The following is an 18,508-nucleotide window of genomic DNA, read 5'->3' on the forward strand; positions in this document are numbered from 1 at the left end:
AGACTTGCCTTCTGTTTAGCCCCCCTGTCCTTTCTCTCCCTATTCTGTACTTCATTGCCTGTGTTCAGACCAGAAAAAAGACTGACCAGCTCCTATCCATATAGGAATTGTAGTTTTGGGAATTGTGGCCATATGAGTTCAGCTTCAGATCCCTCCTTCCCACCTTTAAAATCTAACTGTGCTCACCACTAGGCGCCCTCTTAGTAAGAGGTTCTGTTACTCCTTGATGAAGGCACGTTTTTAGGCTTTGATTCTCTCTTCAGTGACCTTTAACTAGTTGTCTCCTCTCCTCTACTGTCAATCTGCCCCATAGCTTATGAACTATTTGATCCTTGACTGTGCCTCTACCTCCCTCTTCCCTTTCTCTGCCTAGTTTTTTGAAGCTCTTTGGTCCAGTGTAACTCACCACTCCTGTTATCTCAAGGTTCATTCAGTCAGTGGCTGTTCTTCAGTCCTTATCCTTTTGTTTATCTCTCACTTCTTAAAATTCTTTCCCTGACATCATTTTTACTGTTCTTTTCACTGACTGTTAGGACTTTTCTTCTCTGTGGGTATCTCCCTGTCTGCCCCTTAACTTTGATTTCCCCCAAAAGTTGGTCCTTCCATTATTCCGCTTGCTCTGCGTCCTCCCTCGGTAGCTCCATCCACTTAGAGTTTTGACTGCTACCCAGAGTACATTGTTTCTCTCAAATCTCTGGGCTGTTCCAATTTCTGTCTTCTACTTTGGACTTTTATAGCCAGTTATCTTTGTGACATTTGGTTTGTTTGAAATTACTCTGTAGTTATACCTTGGGACCATGTTTTTCCCTGTGTATTCCTTCATATGGAAATGGTATTATCCAGCAAGTCTTCCTACTCTCTGATCCTAGTCTTGCTATCCCCCTTCAAGCTACATATCAGAACAGTCTTTGTTGTTTAAAGATGTTCTAATTGGGTTTCTTTTTTTAATTTGTAGATTACTTTAAAGGTAATTCAAAGATACTAACATGTTCTCACAAAATGCTCCTTGGCAGAATACTGTCGATTTTTAGTAGGCTGAGGTATTTCTTTCTAATCATGGAAGAAGTGCAGTACTATGTGCTGTTACAGTGCTGAACAGCTAGCTATTTTTGCACATTAAAAAAGTGAAGCCTTTCCTGAAACATGAATTTTGACTTATAAACTTTTGTTGGAGCCCTAATTTAACTGTAACAAATGTGTCAAATGACATGTAGGGGTTATTTACTGGTATTTTTAGTCAAACTTATATGAATTAATGTTACTGTAGCTAGAGTTGTCTCCCCCCTTTTCCACAGGGGTAAGTTCTAAGACCTCTCTGGTGGATGCCTGAAATCATGGCTAGTACTAAATGCTACATGTACATACCTACCTATAAGAGCAGTTATAACAATATACTGTAATAAGCTATGTGAATATAGTCTCTCAAGAGTATCATCACCCTTCTTCTGATGTGAGGTGAATGATGTAAGCATTGTGGTACAGTATTAGATTACTGTTAACTTTTTGTTTTTTTTTTAAGATTTTATTTGAGAGGGGGAGAGAGAGCAAGCAAGAGCACAAGAGCAGGTGGAGGCTTTGATCAGCACTCAACCAGGCAGAGGGAGCAGCAGACTCCCTGCTGAACAGGGATCCAAAGATGCTGAGATTATGACCTGAGCCTAAGATAGATGCGTAACTGCCTGAACCACTTAGGCCCCCCTACTCTTGACTTTCTAAGATATGTCAGGAGGAGGATCATCTGCTTCCGGACCCTAGACCTTCAGATAAGGGGGACCTATACTATAATTCCATAAAAAGTGGCTTAGCATATCCTTTTTAAGAGTGGCTCTAGTCTGTTTTTATTAATTTCTTCCATCTCTCTCATCATTTACAATTAGAGGTTAACTAATCATTAAGCTGAGTGTTAGTATGTAGGTAGTTTTATATTATGTTTACTAGTATTTTTTACCACACCTGTAATAATGTCACTTTCTTGTTTTGGAAGATCAAAGCCATCGGCCAGACAGAACTGAATGCAAGCAACCCAGAAGAAGTGTTACAGCTGGCAGCGCAGAGAAGGAAAAAAAAGTTTCTCCAAGCAATGGCAAAACTTTACTTTTAAGCAGTTAGTTAAAATTTTTTAACTTTTATTTTTTAAACAATGGGCTAAAAATAAACAGTATTAGATTATATAATACATATGTACACATTTAGTGGTGTTTTCTTTTCAGACAATACTGAAAAAATTTAAAAACTATACAGAAGACTTCATACCATAACCATAGCTTAAATTTATAATTTCTTCAAAGGAAGAGATTCACATGTCCAGTAACAGAATAAACTAGCAACTTAGTATAATTTGTTTTCTATTTAGACTCCCTCTTGAGGCTGAAATTTCATTTTTTTAAAAAACTAAAATATGTATAAGTAGCTAGTCTATATACAGCAAGTTCTTATGTCAGGTTTTTTTTGTTTGTTTTCAATAAATAATCTAGCAGTCAGTATACATTTACTACGTTTCTGCCTTATGAAAATAAGTTTAGGTCAAGTGTTAAGCTTTATCACTTTGACACTGTCCTTAACTCATAATGTAGGAATTTAAAAAGGACCTTAATAATTTTGCAAACATAAATAGTCTTAGTCACACTAAATTAAGAAAAAGTCCTTGGGGATATCTTGGAGTTAGTAAAGTGACTTTCTCATATAAATAGGTTGAAAGGGTACTTCTCCACTTAAATTGTGATGTACAAAAAGTTATTATAAAGCAACCTCTGTGTCAAAGCCCAAAGTAGGAGCTACAACATTTATCTTGTTTAAAATTTCTTTGGTATTCCCCCTTTTTAGAGCACAGTTTAAGCACCATGTTCATCTAAGCCTTATTGGTTAAAAAATGTTATGGCAAGGCAAATGTATCAGTTAAAAAACAGATTAAAGTTCATTTGTAAAAATTCAAGTTTTATAATAGCTTGCTACAGCAGCTATAGATAAATTAGTCACCTTATTATAAAACTAAACCTTTGTAAACAAGTTTAAATTTTATTTTCAGAGACCAAATTGCACTAGTCAAGAATATGAATTTTGCGAATCTAGAAACTAGATTCAAAGTATTGTATTACTCATGTCCCCTTTAAGGTAGCACTTGTCTAGTCTAAAACTCCAATGATAAAATTCTTAATTTATCAAGATAAACATAGTAACACTGGATCAAAAAAATTCTTACGGCATAAATTGTGGCTGGCTTCTATCCAGTCATGCTGGGAATGAAGTCATCTTTGTAAACAAGTCCAGCTGTTTAAACAGCTAACCTAGGAATTTCTTCCTTAATGCCAATTTTAAGTGTTTTTTCTTAAAATCAAAGAATGGCAGTGAAACTTCTGAATTGGCTAGGACAGTCATAGCACTACTTTCCTGAAAACTTTAGTAGTTCAGTTCTATGAAATTCTACCCAATATTCAATTCCAACTTGTTTGCCAGTTCACTTTAGTGTTTTCCTGGTGGTTTTTCAGTGCTCTTCGGTGGTGTCATAATACCTCCACTGCACACTGGTGACAACTGTCCACCCTTTCTGAAAGTGTTTACATAATTTACTTCATCCTGTACATGTGAAGAAATCATGCAGAGATTAATAGGTAAGCACTGACAGTAAAACAAAACCCAGATTTTTTGGGTATTAACCTGAGACTACTTAGGCCTCATGTAGGTTTCTGTCTTTGAAAGCATGACTAATCACGTTTTAGAGATACAACGGTTTGAACTGCCTACTTTAAAAACTCTTATCTGGAATACTGGCATTGATCTTGAGACACTCCACAAATCTTGCTGTGACATTAGTGTGCCCATAAGAACTTTCTAGCCCCTAGTAGCCTAAACCATTGCCCTAAAGTATTTCTAGTATCCTTACTATCAGTTTCAGTGACTTACTAGATAAAACCCAGAAGCCCCACTAGAAACATACCAGCATAGCCAGATAATTCGTATGTGTCTGGATATTGTGTCTATCTTCCATAGAAATCTTCTTGAAAATCTTCAGCTTCACGGGGCTAGAACTTTTTACTACGCTGACAAAAGGCACCATCCAGTCTACACATTCAGATATGTTGTCCCATTCCAAACCTAGACAGAGGAAAGTTTAGGAAAATGTGAAGGTTCCATCAGAAACGGTCTTTAAACTTAGTTTGAGAGTGCTAAACTGCTTTAACTTGTTGGAACTTGATTCTGGCCTTTTATTTTTTAAACTTATTTATTAAAGAACACATGTTAGCAGCAGAGGGAGAGGGATAGACTCCACAAAGAGTGTGGAGCCCACCATGGGGCTCGATCCCATGACCCAAGATCATAACCTGAGCTGAAATCAAGAGTCAGACAACCCACGAGCTATCCAGATGCCCTGATTTTGGCCTTTTAATAATGTGACCAATCAACTTAGAGCCTTTTTTTCTTTTAAAGGATGTATTCATTTGAGAGCACTTGAGCAAGGAGAAGGGAGGGGCAGAGGAGCAGACTCCCCAGAGTGCAGAACCAAAAACAGGATTTGATCCCCAAAACCTGAGCCAAAACCAAGAGTTGGACATTTAACCAACTGAGCCACCGAGACTTAGAGCTTCTTAATCAGTACCTTCTATATATGAAACAAATTGTCAAAACCCAAAGAACTCTTAGAGCTTTATCCATGTTGACTAACTTGAAATGGATGTAATTTACATTTGATCTTTTTGTTTATGGATATATATTGACAATTAGAAAGTACTTCTAACAAAAGGGAACATAATGGCTAAACTAATTTTCTTCCATTTTAATAGAAAGCTAAAGTTGATAAAAGCCCCTTTAATATTTAGTTGTAAACATATAAGAAGATAACAAAATACAGTGCCTTACCTGAGGCTTTCTTCACCACTTCAATAGAGGTAAAGTGGCATAAGGCAGCGGCAGCCAATATTCTGTACTGGAACTCTAATGAATCGATGGCTAGAATACACAGATCTAAAAGCTAACCAAGGGAAAAGCAAAAGTACACATATTTAAGAGGAGAAAGGATGAGTGATACATGTTGCTACTAAAGATGAGTCAGGTACAATTTTAGAGTACTTAAGAAGTGGATCCATATGCCAAGAATTGCTAAACTAAGGGATCCAAAGGTAATTTCCTTGAGAGTGGTGGCTTGAGTTAGGAAGTGAACAGACAAGGATTGTTAGGATGTGGTGTGCTCTGTAATAGGAGGGGCACCTAATCCAGGGTGGGGAAGACTTGTGCTGTTTAAATCCTTTTTTTTTTAAGATTTTATTTCAGAGAGAGAGATAGAGGGAATATAAGCATAGGGAGTGGGAGAGGGAGAACAGGCCTCCCAAAGAGCAGGGAGCCTGATGCAAGGCTTGATCCCAGGACCCTGGGATCATGACCTGAGCCAAAGGCAGACACTTAAGATTGGGCCACCCAGGTGTCCCTGTGCTGCTTAAATCTTAAAAAAACAGGATAGCTAAGAAGATTGGAAGGTGTATTTTACATATAGGGAACAGCATTTGCAAATGAGAAATGAGACAAATGAGAAAGTATTCCTTGCCCTTAGAACTCCTAGTTCAGAACAAAGGAATTCCTTTCCTTCATTCCTTATTTAAAGTGGGGGGGGGGCAGTGGCTGGAGAGGGATAGATTAGATCATAGATTAGCCTAGGTTAGATCATAAAAGGTCCTTAAGAATTCTAGTTCTGATTACTGAAATTACTGGAGGACTTTAAATCAGGAAAGCTACATTTTAAGAATGATCCTTTAGAAACGTGTTCCCCCTGTATCTGCTTCACTGTAGTCTAAACAGTGAGATTATTTAAAAGGCGGTATAATGGAGAAGAATGGTGTAAAACGGCTAGATTTCAGAGGCCTAAGGTGAATACCTGTGCAATGAAATAAACTGAGCAGAAGACTTAGAAATAAACAATACAGATACAGTAATTACCAGTTTATCAAATGTTTGTTCTCGTTTGTTACAAAATGTTATAAAATGAACCAATTCTAATATTTTACTGGTAATTCAGTGTTAGTGTTCATAATTGTGTTGACTAGATTTAAAATAAAACTAAGTTTCACCCTAGGTTATTTAAAACCCATCCCAGTATGCCACAGTTCCTTCAATTCCATATGTAAGCTTTTCATATCCTACATAGAATTAGAACACAGAACAGTTACAGTGGCCTTTAAGATACTTAGGAGAAGCAGGCAGGAAAGAACATTTGTTACGATGGCCTAGGAAAGCATAATTTGAACCTAATTTAAAACAAAAAAATCTTAATTCTAAAGTACAAAGTAGGCACTCTTTGTATTCAAATAAGAATAAGATAATCATATAGAATAATTTCACATCAAACTAAAGGCAACTGGCTATATGTCTTTTTCCATTTTATATATCAAAAAGAGGTATTTAACTCTACTTTGAACTCAAAGAATGGAAAGTATTCATAATACATTTAAACTCTAAGTTTAAAAAGTTTGTTTTCTAGAATTACTAAGCAATATAAGTATTGGGAACAGAATTTTATGCATCAGTTTTGTTCTTGTCAATTAAGGAGTGGATTTAATTCATTATGCTTTTTATTATATAAGTTAGTTAAGACTTTAAATGCACTGAACAGCTATAATAAACATTAGCATATATTCATTAAAAATACCTGAGCTATTTGAATGAACTTTTCCTGAGAATACTGAGGTAGAAGAACTTTAGGAGCATCCTTAAGAGCATCAACTTGGAGGAAGAGATTTAGCCAGGAGATGACTGTTACAGGACAGAGTTCCCATTTTAAAGCCTGTTAATGGAATTAAAATACCTGTTAATAAATGGAGATATGTACACACTATAATACATAGTTACTTTATTAGTCATTTAAAAACTTTCTGCTTTAGGTTTATTTCTTCCTAGGAATTTTATTGACCCTTATTTTTATTAAAAATATTTATAGGTACCTCAGGATGTAAAGGTGCTTATATTTTACAGTCTACTAATAGAGGCCCCTTTATAATTCTCTAGTTGTCTTTCTTTAAAAAGCTTACTACGTCTGGTATTCATTCATCCTCTTATTTCTTGCAGCGCCCCTGGTCTTCCACATCTATTATTATTTATTGAAACTGCCTTTGTAAAATTGTATTCAGTGACCAGAGCTAATTCCATGTAGATCTTTTCATGATCTTTGATGGCTTCTTGTCAAATTTAAAAGTTTAGAACAAAAAAGACAAATCCCGATTTATGATATACTCTCCTCCATGAGGCCCTAGGACTTTACCATTTACAAGCAGTCTAAAATAATTAGGTGAGAACCGTGTTACAGAAAACTCCATCTCCTCTTTACCTACTCCTTATAGTGTACTTCAAGCCTGAATAAGGTTATTGTTAGAATGGCATCTTTCTGGTAAGCTGATATTTAACAGAGCTATGAATATGAATAGATTGTAAACATAATTTACAAAATATAAATTTATAATTTATAATAAATATAGTTTAGATAATCTATAAAAAGTCCTTGTTTTCTGGTGTGTCCTATATATAAACTCAGGGTGTTCAAATTTAATAACATACTTTCTAGTTGCTAACATTCAGCGTTTACTTTAATTCAGGGCCTGATTAAACACCTTTATGCTTCTCTTCTCCATGCTTGTTAATAGTCCTTTTTTGCATATAGAAAGAAAAAAGACAAATAATTTTCATTCTGTATCTACTGGAAGAAGGGGGGGGCAGTATCAGAACTAAGATTTGAATTATCAGAATAAAATGTCAGAACTAAGATTTGAATTGTTGGAATTCATTTGTATACACAAATGAATTAGGCTATGTTAATTATACTTTTCAAAGTGTTTTCCTTAACTTTAAGAAAATAATATATTCTCAATAGAAACAAAGACACAGAAAATGAAGAATCTACAGGTTATGTAAATTCCACTCTGTCTATATACCATTGTCAGTATTTTGATACATTAACCTCTTTGAACTGATCCTAATGCTGAGTGAAACCTGTTTTCACTATTTACATTGTGGTCTTTCAGATTCAGTAGTAACTACTAACTTAGTAAATAGCAAAATAGACAATAAATTTATTACCTTTAATATAATAAGTTCCATTCTTAAGATATCCTCTTCACTGCAGGCACCATCAGTAACATAAGCAAACTCTTGTAGTTTAGGAGCATATATTTCCTTTAAAGTGGATTTTTAAAAAATTAAGCACAGTTGAGATTGAGATTAAAACAAAAGGTTATATAGAAACCACATACAGGCTTCATTTTTAAGGACAGCTTCATAAAGTGATTATGTGTCTTAGTAACAAGATTTTTCACAGATGTAGGAGTCTGAATCAGCCAACTACATTGACACTTATTTTCATAGACTTGATCTTGAATTTCAATTAATAAACAGAGTATCTTAAAATATTTCAGTTAAAAAACAAAAAGCCATATTTTAAGACTCCTTATTTATATTGGCCACACCAAAACAAGACACTTCAACAAGGTTTAGAAACTACTGAAAACAGTTCCTTTATAAAGGTGTGGTACATCAAGAAATATGTTGTGCAGTTTGGCTGACAGGTCTGTCTTAACAGCCCAGAGGAAAACAAAATGATCAGAGTAGAAACGAGGCCTGCTACAGATGAGAACAGGTTAAACATCAAGAGTTCAGTCTAGAAAGATACCTGAAGCACACAGTAAGGATAGACCGAACACAAAATTATTTACCAAATATGTCAGAATTGGGAGATAGCTCTTGGTGCTCAAAAGACAAATTTGGAAGAAAAACACACTTAGATTAAGGCCTGATTCACAGTCCCTCTCCAACTCTCAAAATGATGACAAGTTTCAAAACTTTCAGAAGAAAGTATGATATCCAAAATGGATTAAGAAAAACAAGATTATGTGAAAGAAAACCTCAGGCAAAAAAGGGTTGCCTTCCATCCTGGCAGCACCACCCAAAAACAGAATATAGACCATTCAGTATATACAGACCATTATTTTAACCCAGCATAGTATTTATTTCATTTGATTGGTCAGTTAGTTTTCAAAGGCCATTCTATTGAAATCAAGTGCTGTATATGTATACAGACCACACTTTTGGTGTATTTTGTCCAGCAGAATGGACCATAGGATATTTCACCTAGATGCTTCCAGAATCTAATAAACCAGATGCTTATAATAGGCTCAGATACTAACAAAGGGAACTGTACTTATCTATCCAAATAAGTAATATCCAGAAAATGTTCTGGGGGAAAAAAACCCATTCAGCTTTCCTATAGAGTTAATGTCAAAAGCTGTATTTGCTGGGATTATTAATGTGTTGATTTAAAAAAGTGAGATATATGATCATGGATAAAGCTTGAGAACTCACCTCCAGTTTGGAAGCAATGAATAATGAGGTAATTCCAATGAGTTGAAGCATATTTTTATTTATATCCTTTTGTGTCAACATAAATCTATCAAAAAAGTCTTGCGCAAGGTAAAATGTTTCTCTATGAAGTGTGTATACCTCACATACCTAGAGAAGAATTCGAACATTTATAAATATTCTATGCATTTCTCCAAATTAGAAAGTTCTCACCTAAAATACCAGTCCTTAGAATACTTTCTTTTTTTTTCTCTTTTTTTTTTTTCTTTCGAATACTTTCAAGACCAAAATTGCTTTTTTAGGATAACAGAGCTAAGATTGGGCAGGGATATGGAGGGGGGTACTAATTATATACAAATACTAACATATACTAGGATATAGGATAAAAGAATCTATTACTATCCTCATTTACTTACTAGATTTTTTTTAAGTTATTTAAAGGTTTTATTTATGTATATGTCAGATGGAGCACAAGCAGGGGGAGCGGCAGGCAGAGGAAGAAGCAGATTCCCCACTGAGCAAACAGAACTTGATCCCAGGACCCTGGGAACATGACCTGAGCTGAAGGCAGATGCTTAACTGACCGTGGCACCCAGGTGTCCCTACTGTTACTAGTTTTATATATGTATTTTTTTCATATGGACTTAACTTATTCTCAGATATATTTATACTTTTGCTGACTGTGAGTGGAAACTTTTTTCCATTAGTTTCCTAATTGTTTATTACTGGTAAGTGGTTACGTTTTCATGCTTAGTTTATAATTTTAACAGCTCGAGATGATTCTCTTCACTGTTCTAGGTAGACATTTAACTACAAAATAACATTTTTTTCAGTGTTTTTAAACTTCACTTTTTTCAAGTTTTACTGTGTTGGCTAAGAATTTTTATAGAAGACAACTGAATGAACAACATTGGTGATAGACAAAGTCTTGATCTCATCCCTTGTTTCTTACTGTAATGGGAATTTCCCTAATGTTTCACTATTGTTAATAAACAGTATCTGTCATTTCCATACTTAGTATAGGGAAAACTTCAAATTCTGAACTCCAGGAAGTAGCAGCTTTATCGCCATTTTGAAGATGAGGAAACAGGGACGGAAGTACATGAGTTTCTAGTAAATTATGTGTTAAGGAACTCTTAGTTTACTACATATTTTGAAATGAGGAACAGAAACTGATTTTCAAAAAATGTCTTTCAAGTCTATCGACACTTTATGTTTCTCTTTTAAACTGTTAAGATAATATTGAACCATCTTTGCATTCATAGACTAAAAGGATATATACTAAGAAAAACTAGAGTTTAACACTGCTGGATTGATTATATTCTATAGTTTTGCATATAATCCTATTTAAGGGAAGATAGCAATAAATTTGATGGGCAACTACTGGATAAAGTCAGCGTAACCATAAAAAGGAAAAAAAAATCTATTTAATTGTGCTTAGGTTGCTTCCATGGTCACTAGGCACTCCAAAAGTAAAAATTCAGCCACCTTCTTGTACCCACATGACTGAAATATCTCCCCTGCTAGTCAGAATAAGAACTGATAACCTAACTCAAAAGGACAGTGTTTTATAATCTTAAAAACTTTTCTGATAGCTTCTGAGATCTACTCTGCCATGTATTATTCCACTGAAAAGCCTATAGTGTCATCTCTATCAAACACAGGGAAACTACAGAGTAAACATCCAAGGGCTGGAGAAAAATCAGTTTGTCATTTACACAAGTAATTTTCTCAATTTTAGAGACTCTTGGAATTATTATCCAGAGAAAAAGAATGGGCCTAAACAGAACATTCTGTCACAGATCTTTAGAGATTTGGAGAACACGCTTACTTCTTTAGATTAAGGTACAGTGTGTTTCAAAAAGGAATAAAGGTGTGTAATAAAGGGAAACTACATGAAGCCCAGAGGGCTTAGGGCCTCTGGATATTCAAAGCCTCATTATTTAGGACCTAGAAATCAGGATTCCAAATCATAATTTGATTTTGGTGATGTAGAAAAAGGACTTCTGAGGGCCAAAGCCTAGTCCTGGTTCTTCACTTTGCATAGCAGAATTCAAAATCTTTTCAACTATGTATATATTCTGTTTATCTTGATTATCCTCAGCATCTAGTGCCTGGTACACAGCAATTCCCACAGACACTAGGAGTTCTGAATTAAGTTTAGGTTGTATGGGATGCAGTGCCTGTGTTACTTTATTCTCACAAAGCGGACATTTTCCATTTTGGTACTGTTAACTGCAGTATGTATCCCCCAAAAGATGGCTACTGAAAATATAGCAAGGGCACATGGAAAGCACATATACATCTAAATACTTTTCCATTATACAGAGATAAAGAAAATTTGTATTGGTGGAACATACCTCTAAAAGCCAGTCTAGAAGTATTGACCTCATCTGTGGTTCCAAGTCAGAATGCAGAACTTCAAAATGTTTGTCATGAACATACCTGGTCTCCTTTTTTAGCATGTTTAGCCAAACATCCTTTGAACATCCCCAGCTATAGAAGGGGAGAAAAGAATATGTAACCTACTTAATATTCAAGCTACCTGTTGTACAAAGAATCAACTTCAGGTATTGAAAAACAACTTTGAGTTAGAATTTGGAAGGAGGAGCTCTTAAAGTAAATTAGGAAAAAATTGCTACTTTAACTTTTAGAAACCATTTCTTTAGCATAAAAAAGCAGAAGCCTGAAATTGTACAGCAAGAACTTAGACTATGGCTTTCAAGAGTGCTTCCCCCATTTATAAATTAAAAGGCTTCCATTTAAGATAACAATATTTTCTCAAGAGCAACACTGCAAATTTAAATATTTAAGCATATAATCCCAGTAGAGACAAGTTCCAGTCATCTCTAAATAAATCAATAGTAAACTCACCTAAAGTGGTGGTGACTGGGGCAGAGTATAGTAAAGGGGAGGGATGGTGAGTTTAAATGTCTGCCCATTAATTTGTATATTAGAGCCAAATATACTACATTACATGCTTTGTATAAGCTGTACCTCTTAGTCATATTAACTAGAGAAAAGAATATAGGTATTTCTAAACTTGGTAAGAAATAGGGTTGATCTATCAAATGAAAATGTCTTACCTGTTAAAGTGCTTCCTTATTAAAATTTAGAAAAATGACTTAAACCTCATTTAAAAAGCCTCTAATGAGGCTTAGAGTATTCAACAAGTAAATGAAAAGCACTTCATAAAATCAGTATTTTAAATACCCATATCCTTTGCAAACATCACCATTCTCAGTACATGCATAAATATTAGTAAAGCAATTTTTGGATGTTTTTCGGTCTTCTAATGAAGGCAAAATAGGATTCAAGATAGTGTAATATACTAAGTAGTTTTAATCTTTGATATTAAATTATAAAAAATGTTCTTACCTTAAATCAGGCAAAGGTGAAGGATTAATAAAAAGATTTTTAAATCTGTAATTTGTAAATCGGGAGAAGTCACTTGTTCCTATTTCTTTGTGGGGTGTTTCAATGATAATACAAGGACTGATCCCCCCAGATAATACAGGTGGCCAACAGTTCTGTCATATAAAACAAAAATTTGTGCGAAAGAAAATCAGCTTTTGTCTTGGATGGAAGCTAGTATCTCTAAACATCTATAGTTTCCCCCAACACCACTGTTAGTTAACCACTGCTGACAATCTAGTTGACATTCATATTTTAGAATTCAGACACCGTTCATACGGATCTTCATACATAAAGAGTAACAGGTGGGGATGTTTTAGAGAACAAAATACAATTCTGGAAATATACAAGACATTAGATATTGGGGAAGGGAGTAATAACAAAATGCATCTGTAGTCAAACACTAATAATCACTTTCAAGATCATAAAACGGAAATTCTCCCTCTTTTCAATAGTGGTAAGGGCACCTTGTTTTATAAAAAGCTCCTCCCCCCACACCAGTTAAGTCTGCTTTCATACTTCAGAATATTATAAAGCAAAACCTTAAAAGTGGAATCAACTGATGTCAATTACTTAAATAGCTTTTAAAGGACCCTCTCCCCAACCAATGCTGGTTTCAAAGAGAACCATTGTCTCTAGTGTTCTCTGCACCACACATAGGGAGAATAGGTGGCAAAGGGCTATGTGCCAGTCTGTCAGTGACTTCTATCCTATTTTTGCCCCAAGGAACAGCTATTAGGACCCTCCACTATAGTCAGAGAGGGAACAAAGAGCAGTACATTGGACAGATTAGGCGGGCCCTGGTGCACCAGGCGATTCCAAGAGGGAGGGATTTACAAAGAGGAACCAGCTGCTTCAAGGCAAACTTGATCTGCAGCTGTAGTAGGATTCAGGCACGTAAAAACCACCCAAAGATATGGGCCTTCTGCTGACCTCTAGGGGCATTCGAAGTAAAAGTGTCAGAGGTATCTTCCTATTGCATAGCAATAACACAATTTTATCATTTGTCCTGCATTTGTTTCCCCCAAGCCCACCCAGCCCAGTTCTGCATTACCCTAATCTCGTACTGCTGTTTCTTGGCGACCTCCTCTTTTCTTTTTTTGACATCCTGGAAAATAAAAAAGACCATTATTAACCTGAAGTCCCAGCAAAGAATTTCTTCTCTCTCCTCTCTCTCTCAACTCACCTGAGCTGTTTTTCTCCTCTTGGCCTGAATTATCTGGGCTTCCTGGGGGGAATCCGTCTGGCTGGGCTGGGGCTGTTGCTTAGCTTGTAAACGGCTACTACGGTGACATTTTTAAAAGAAAGTTTAATCAGGAGTTTAAAGCGCAGCAGCGAATTTTTAAACATATCTACAAGACAGTGTTACCTGCGTCTTGACATTCTCTTCTTTCAAGTGTGTGAAATCTCTGGAGGGGACAGGAAAAACGAGAGTCAAATATTGTCACCCATATTCTCCCAAGTGCCAATCAGACGCTCCTTCAGGGGTTTCGGCTAAGTCCCTCAGGAGATGGCCTGAGCCATTTGACCATGCTGTCTCACGCACTACAATGGTTATCTCACGGTATTAATTTTGGACACATGCCTGCGTCTCCTCAATTGAATAGACAGCCGGGACGCGAGTGTCTTCAAGAATTTACAAAGCACCCCAGCAAGGAGGCAGGTCTCCCCCAAAATGGGTCTTTTCTGCGCCCTCCATCCTCTCTCCCGGAACCCCGACGGGGGCTTGGGCAGCGCCCCCACATCCCCCCTTCCATCCTGGACGAGTCCCGGAGAGAGAGGGGGTTGTGGAGGCGAAACGCTGTAGAGAAGCCGGTTCCGCGCCAATTTGGAGAGCGGCGGTGGCGGGGAAGCAGGGGGCGGAGGGAACGGAGACTTGTGTCACGTCCTTCAGTCTCCGTTCCCTCCTTCCCAGCCCCACCGGGCCCTGCCTGTTGCTTGAAGGGGCACCGGGACCCCGACTCCAGATGGCGGTGGGAGTGAAAGGAAAGAGAGTTAAAGGGGAAACTGGGGTGGTCAGGGAGCTCTTCGCCCGTGAAGGGAACCCAGACCCCTATCCTCCCTCCCGCGGGAGAGCTCCCCTAACGAGTGTGGGCGAGAGAAGCCCCTAGAATGAGGGCATTTTCCGTGGCCTCCCCCTTCGGGGCAGTCTTCCACCCCCCGCCGCCTCCCCGGCTCCCTGCCAGAGATCCTGACAGGGACGCAACGCGGGAAGCCATCCGCCCCAGCCGCCTATTTCTCAGCCTTCCCATTTTTCCTCCTCTAGGCTCCCGCCCGCGGGAAGAATCGGCCCCGTAGGCTTTCTTTCCTCCCGCACTCCGCCCTACGCCCGGCACCTTCTCACCGCTGGACCCGCTACCGCTCCGCTCTCAGCTGGCGCCGGCGCCAACCCAATATATAGGCCGGGCCGGGCCCGCCCCGCACGCATGCGCCTCACACTGACACCTCCGGACTGCGCGCTCCCCTCTCCCGCGCGCCCGCCCCGCAGGCCCGCGCGCCGCGCCCTGATCTCAGTCCGCGCCCACCCACCCCGAGGGGCCGGGGCCAGCTTGCCCAGGCCCTCAGTCCGCGTTCACCTGCTCTCCCCCTCACCTGCCTGCGCGGCCCGGAGGCGGGAGGGAGTCTCTCAGAGGCTCCTCCTCCGAGGATTGGTTCCCGGCCGCTCTGCTTCCGCATCTCCCGCCAGTACTTTCAATTTCCCTCCCGCCCTCAACTCCCAGGTCCCGTCCACGTCAGGCCGCGGCTCAGTCCCGGCCTACGGCCAGGTGGAGGCGTCACGGGCGAGCATAGAGTACTGAGGTAGTGGCCCTCCTGCGGCGCACCGTGGCGGTCCCGCTAAGGCCTCAAGGAACCCGATTCTGTCGGGAAAGACGCCAGGGCCGGGAGGGCCCGCCCCTGCGGGAGGAGCGCCGCTTCGGCTGGCGAGCTGGCCAATGGGAGGCGACGACGGCGGCACAACGTGGAGCTGCTGCAGAATGTAAACACAGCCCGGCGCGCGGCGGGCCACGTGGGTCCCCGCGCGCCCCCCGTCGGGTCCGGGACCACCGGGGCCGGCCGCGGCACCCGAGGGCAGCCATTCTCTGCAATGCCGGTCTTGCACTTTGCTCCAGCCCGCCGACGGAGGTTCGTATCAACCCTCTTCCCGCTCCCCGCTCCGCCGACCGGTTACCTCCCATGGATGGGTCCCTCCGCACCCCGCCGCCTTTCCCCGGCCCGGCGCCTTCCCACTCCGAAGTCCCCGCGCTCAGAGAACGCTCGCGCCAGGCCGCACCCTCCCTTCCTGTCCTCCGGACCTGAAGTTCCGGGGCCCCCCACGAGTAAAACGTCTCTTCAGAGCGGGTCCGGGGGCAGCATCCCGTCTTCCCCTGAGAGCGGTGGCTCTCCCGGGTTGGGCCGGGAGAACTGCCCCCACCACGTGCAGCCCGCGGGCCGACCCGCCGCGCCCCGCCCCGCCCCGCCGCCGCCAGCGCGCCCTGCGGAGCCCGCGCGAGTTGCCCGCGCTGGAGGGAGCCGCCCGCCTCCGAGCTATAATAGCAGGAGGCGGGCCCGACGCGTTTCCTTCTCTTTCCCCCCCTAGCCAGACACAGGGGTGCCCTCGCTACCTCTATCACCGCCCCTCTCGTGCGCGCCCCGGACTGGCCATCTCCAAGTAGGACAAGCCGTTGATAGTCCGCCAACAGGTTTGGCGGCGGGAGAGGTGGGGCGGGGACGCCTACGGGAACAAAGACCCCCGCGGCGGAGGAGCCGAGCGCAGGCTCCCGGGAACTCGCGGCTGGTCGGGCCGGCCGCGGGCTGGTGGCTTCGGCGCTTTGCCTGGCCCGGCGCGAGCCGCTGGGGTAGGGCCAGGGATACGAAGGCGCTCGGGCCGGCGCGGTGGCGCGGCCCGGGCGGGAGCCCTTCCCGAGATGCACCAGGAGGCGGCAGCGGGATCGACCCGCGCCCCCGCCCGGCGCCCTTTGTGCGGCTGGGTCCGGGCGGCCCTGGGAGCCTAGAAATAGCCGCAGCTCTTCGGGATTTCGGGCCCGCAAGGCCAACTGTTTTTCATGCTCCCTCTCTCGATTCTTTTAACGACAGTCTCGTGCCTCCCGCAAAATCATTGTTTCTCCCCGGTATTAACGCAGGAGAAAATAGGAAGAGCCTTGCCTCAGGTGGCATAGAATCAGGAGAGGCCCAGAATCTAGTGGGTCCCAAGAAGCTTGATATCGTTATAATGCTTAGGATGGCGCTCTCGTTCCGGAAGGAGTTGCCTCCGTTTGCAGTCAGCTCAGAACACTTGGCGGTAAAAAGCTTAGAGATGTCACAGCATGATGGTAAGAAAAGGGAGGTCTACCAACAAGTGTCTGTTACCTTGACGGACGCAAAACGGGCGGCCTAAATGAGTGACGGTGATAATCAAAATGTACTGAAAACTAGGGATGTCCATGAACATTTGTAGGATTAATCTTGGAGTATGTATGTATTGTATGCCCAGCACTGGGCTAATTAATAAATTACTTGTAAACAAGACATGTAATTAGAAATGTTCTTTGCTCAGTGCCCTTGGCTATGAAGTGAATACGGTGCAGTCGTAGTAAGAAAGAAATCAGAAGCAATCTCAAGACTGCTTTGTCTGGAACCAACAGGGTGAATTCTGCCATATTACAAACAGCTGGATGGTTAAATGGGACTAAAAAGGACATGGGTTTACTCTCAGATGGACCCTGGTTCCAGTCTTGTTCTGCTGCAAGATACTGAGTTCCTCTGAGTAGGGGTTTTCTCCCGAAAACACAGAAGATACTCATTTCAAGGCTCTTTCTAAAGATTACATTTGATAATACATAGAGAGACCCTCTCTTGTGTATGTTACCTGTCACAGAGAGATGCTCAGTCCTTGCTCTTCGCTCCTCCGTCCCCCTGCCTCCCCCGTTACTAGTTCACACCCATGGAATTTGAGTTGTTTGAAAGATCTGCAATAGGGCGCCTGGGTGGCTCAGTGGTTAAGCCACTGCCTTCGGCTCAGGTCATGATCTCAGGGTCCTGGGATCGAGTCCCGCATCGGGCTCTCTGCTCAGCAGAGAGCCTGCTTCCTCCTCTCTCTCTCTGCCTGCCTCTCTGCCTACTTGTGATTTCTCTCTGTCAAATAAATAAATAAAATCTTTAAAAAAAAAAAAAAAAAAGAAAGATCTGCAATAAAATGAAGCAGAATTAGGAAATTGCTGTTTCCCAGAATTTTGTTCATGTAGTCATCCTTTTGGATACTTACTTCAGACTTCTTTTTTTTCTTAAGATATATTTGTTTGTCAGAGAGAGACAGAGATCACAAGTAGGCAGAGAGGTAGGTAGAGAGAGAGGGGGAAGCAGGCTTCCTACTGAGCAGAGAGCCCCATGTAGGGCTGGATCCCAGGACCCTGAGACCATGACCTGAGCCAAAGGCAGAGGCTTAACCCACTAAGCCATCCAAGTGCCCCCAGACAAAATTTTTTTTTTAAAGTTTTTAAAAGTTTTTTAATTCCAGTAATCTCTGTAACCAACATGGGGCTTGAACTCATGAACCCCCTCCCCAAGATCAAAAGTCATAGACTCTTCCAACTGTCTAGAGGCCAGCTAGATGCCTCTAGACATCATCTTTCAATATGTTATCTTTGTTTCACATTTTAGTCCCCTCATTTCCTACTGATCTCGCTTTTACAATTCACTTATTTTGCGTGACCTCAGGGTTATGTGATTCAGCCCGGAGTTGTGCTTTGTGCTCAGCAAGGAGTCTGCTTGAGATTTTTTTCTCCCT

The 18,508-nt window shown here is 41.0% G+C and overlaps 2 protein-coding genes across 7 annotated transcripts in view; one reads left to right on the top strand and one right to left on the bottom strand.

The window, feature by feature from the left end:
* INTS8 (integrator complex subunit 8) overlaps nt 1-7,847 on the top strand; it is a 54,033-nt gene extending 46,186 nt beyond the window's left edge. For 2 of the 3 annotated variants that reach the window (XM_004768544.3, XM_013064547.2), the window contains one exon: nt 1,985-2,176. In XM_004768544.3, coding sequence (XP_004768601.1) covers nt 1,985-2,101 — 117 coding nt within the window. In that variant the 3' untranslated portion in view covers nt 2,102-2,176. Of the gene's footprint in view, nt 1-1,984; nt 2,177-7,828 lie in introns of those variants that run through there. The other variant, XM_013064546.2, reaches the window with a different exon arrangement.
* On the bottom strand, nt 2,172-16,627 carry CCNE2 (cyclin E2). 4 transcript variants are annotated; one of them, XM_004768545.3, is made up of 12 exons: nt 16,347-16,627; nt 14,114-14,153; nt 13,931-14,027; nt 13,799-13,852; nt 12,709-12,860; nt 11,691-11,826; nt 9,334-9,480; nt 8,056-8,151; nt 6,635-6,769; nt 4,855-4,966; nt 3,935-4,092; nt 2,172-3,573 (listed from the first exon to the last, which is right to left on the bottom strand). In XM_004768545.3, the coding sequence occupies exons 2-12, from the start codon at nt 14,125-14,127 to the stop codon at nt 3,460-3,462; spliced, it is 1,215 nt and encodes a 404-aa protein (XP_004768602.1). In that variant the 5' UTR covers nt 14,128-14,153; nt 16,347-16,627; the 3' UTR covers nt 2,172-3,459. The 4 variants fall into 4 exon arrangements, with proteins under 4 accessions (XP_004768602.1, XP_004768604.1, XP_004768603.1 ...); XM_004768547.3 differs by lacking the exon at nt 16,347-16,627 and adding an exon at nt 15,337-15,471 and having other exon boundaries at nt 2,173-3,573; XM_004768546.3 differs by lacking the exon at nt 16,347-16,627 and adding an exon at nt 15,089-15,174 and having other exon boundaries at nt 2,173-3,573.
* Between the last annotated feature and the right edge of the window lie 1,881 nt (nt 16,628-18,508).

The sequence above is a fragment of the Mustela putorius genome, unplaced genomic scaffold (assembly GCF_011764305.1).
Source record: "Mustela putorius furo isolate JIRA1106 unplaced genomic scaffold, ASM1176430v1.1 tig00000228_pilon_pilon_pilon, whole genome shotgun sequence".
In the NCBI taxonomy this organism is placed as follows: domain Eukaryota; kingdom Metazoa; phylum Chordata; class Mammalia; order Carnivora; family Mustelidae; genus Mustela; species Mustela putorius.

What these genes read in the sequence shown, in the direction of transcription:
- CCNE2 (XM_004768545.3), bottom strand. An exon ending in AGAGGAGAAAAACAGCTCAG is followed by an intron (nt 13,853 to 13,930) that starts GTGAGTTGAGAG and finishes TTTATTTTCCAG; the next exon opens with GATGTCAAAAAAAGAAAAGA. An exon ending in AACAGCAGTACGAGATTAGG is followed by an intron (nt 12,861 to 13,798) that starts GTAATGCAGAAC and finishes TTTATATGACAG; the next exon opens with AACTGTTGGCCACCTGTATT.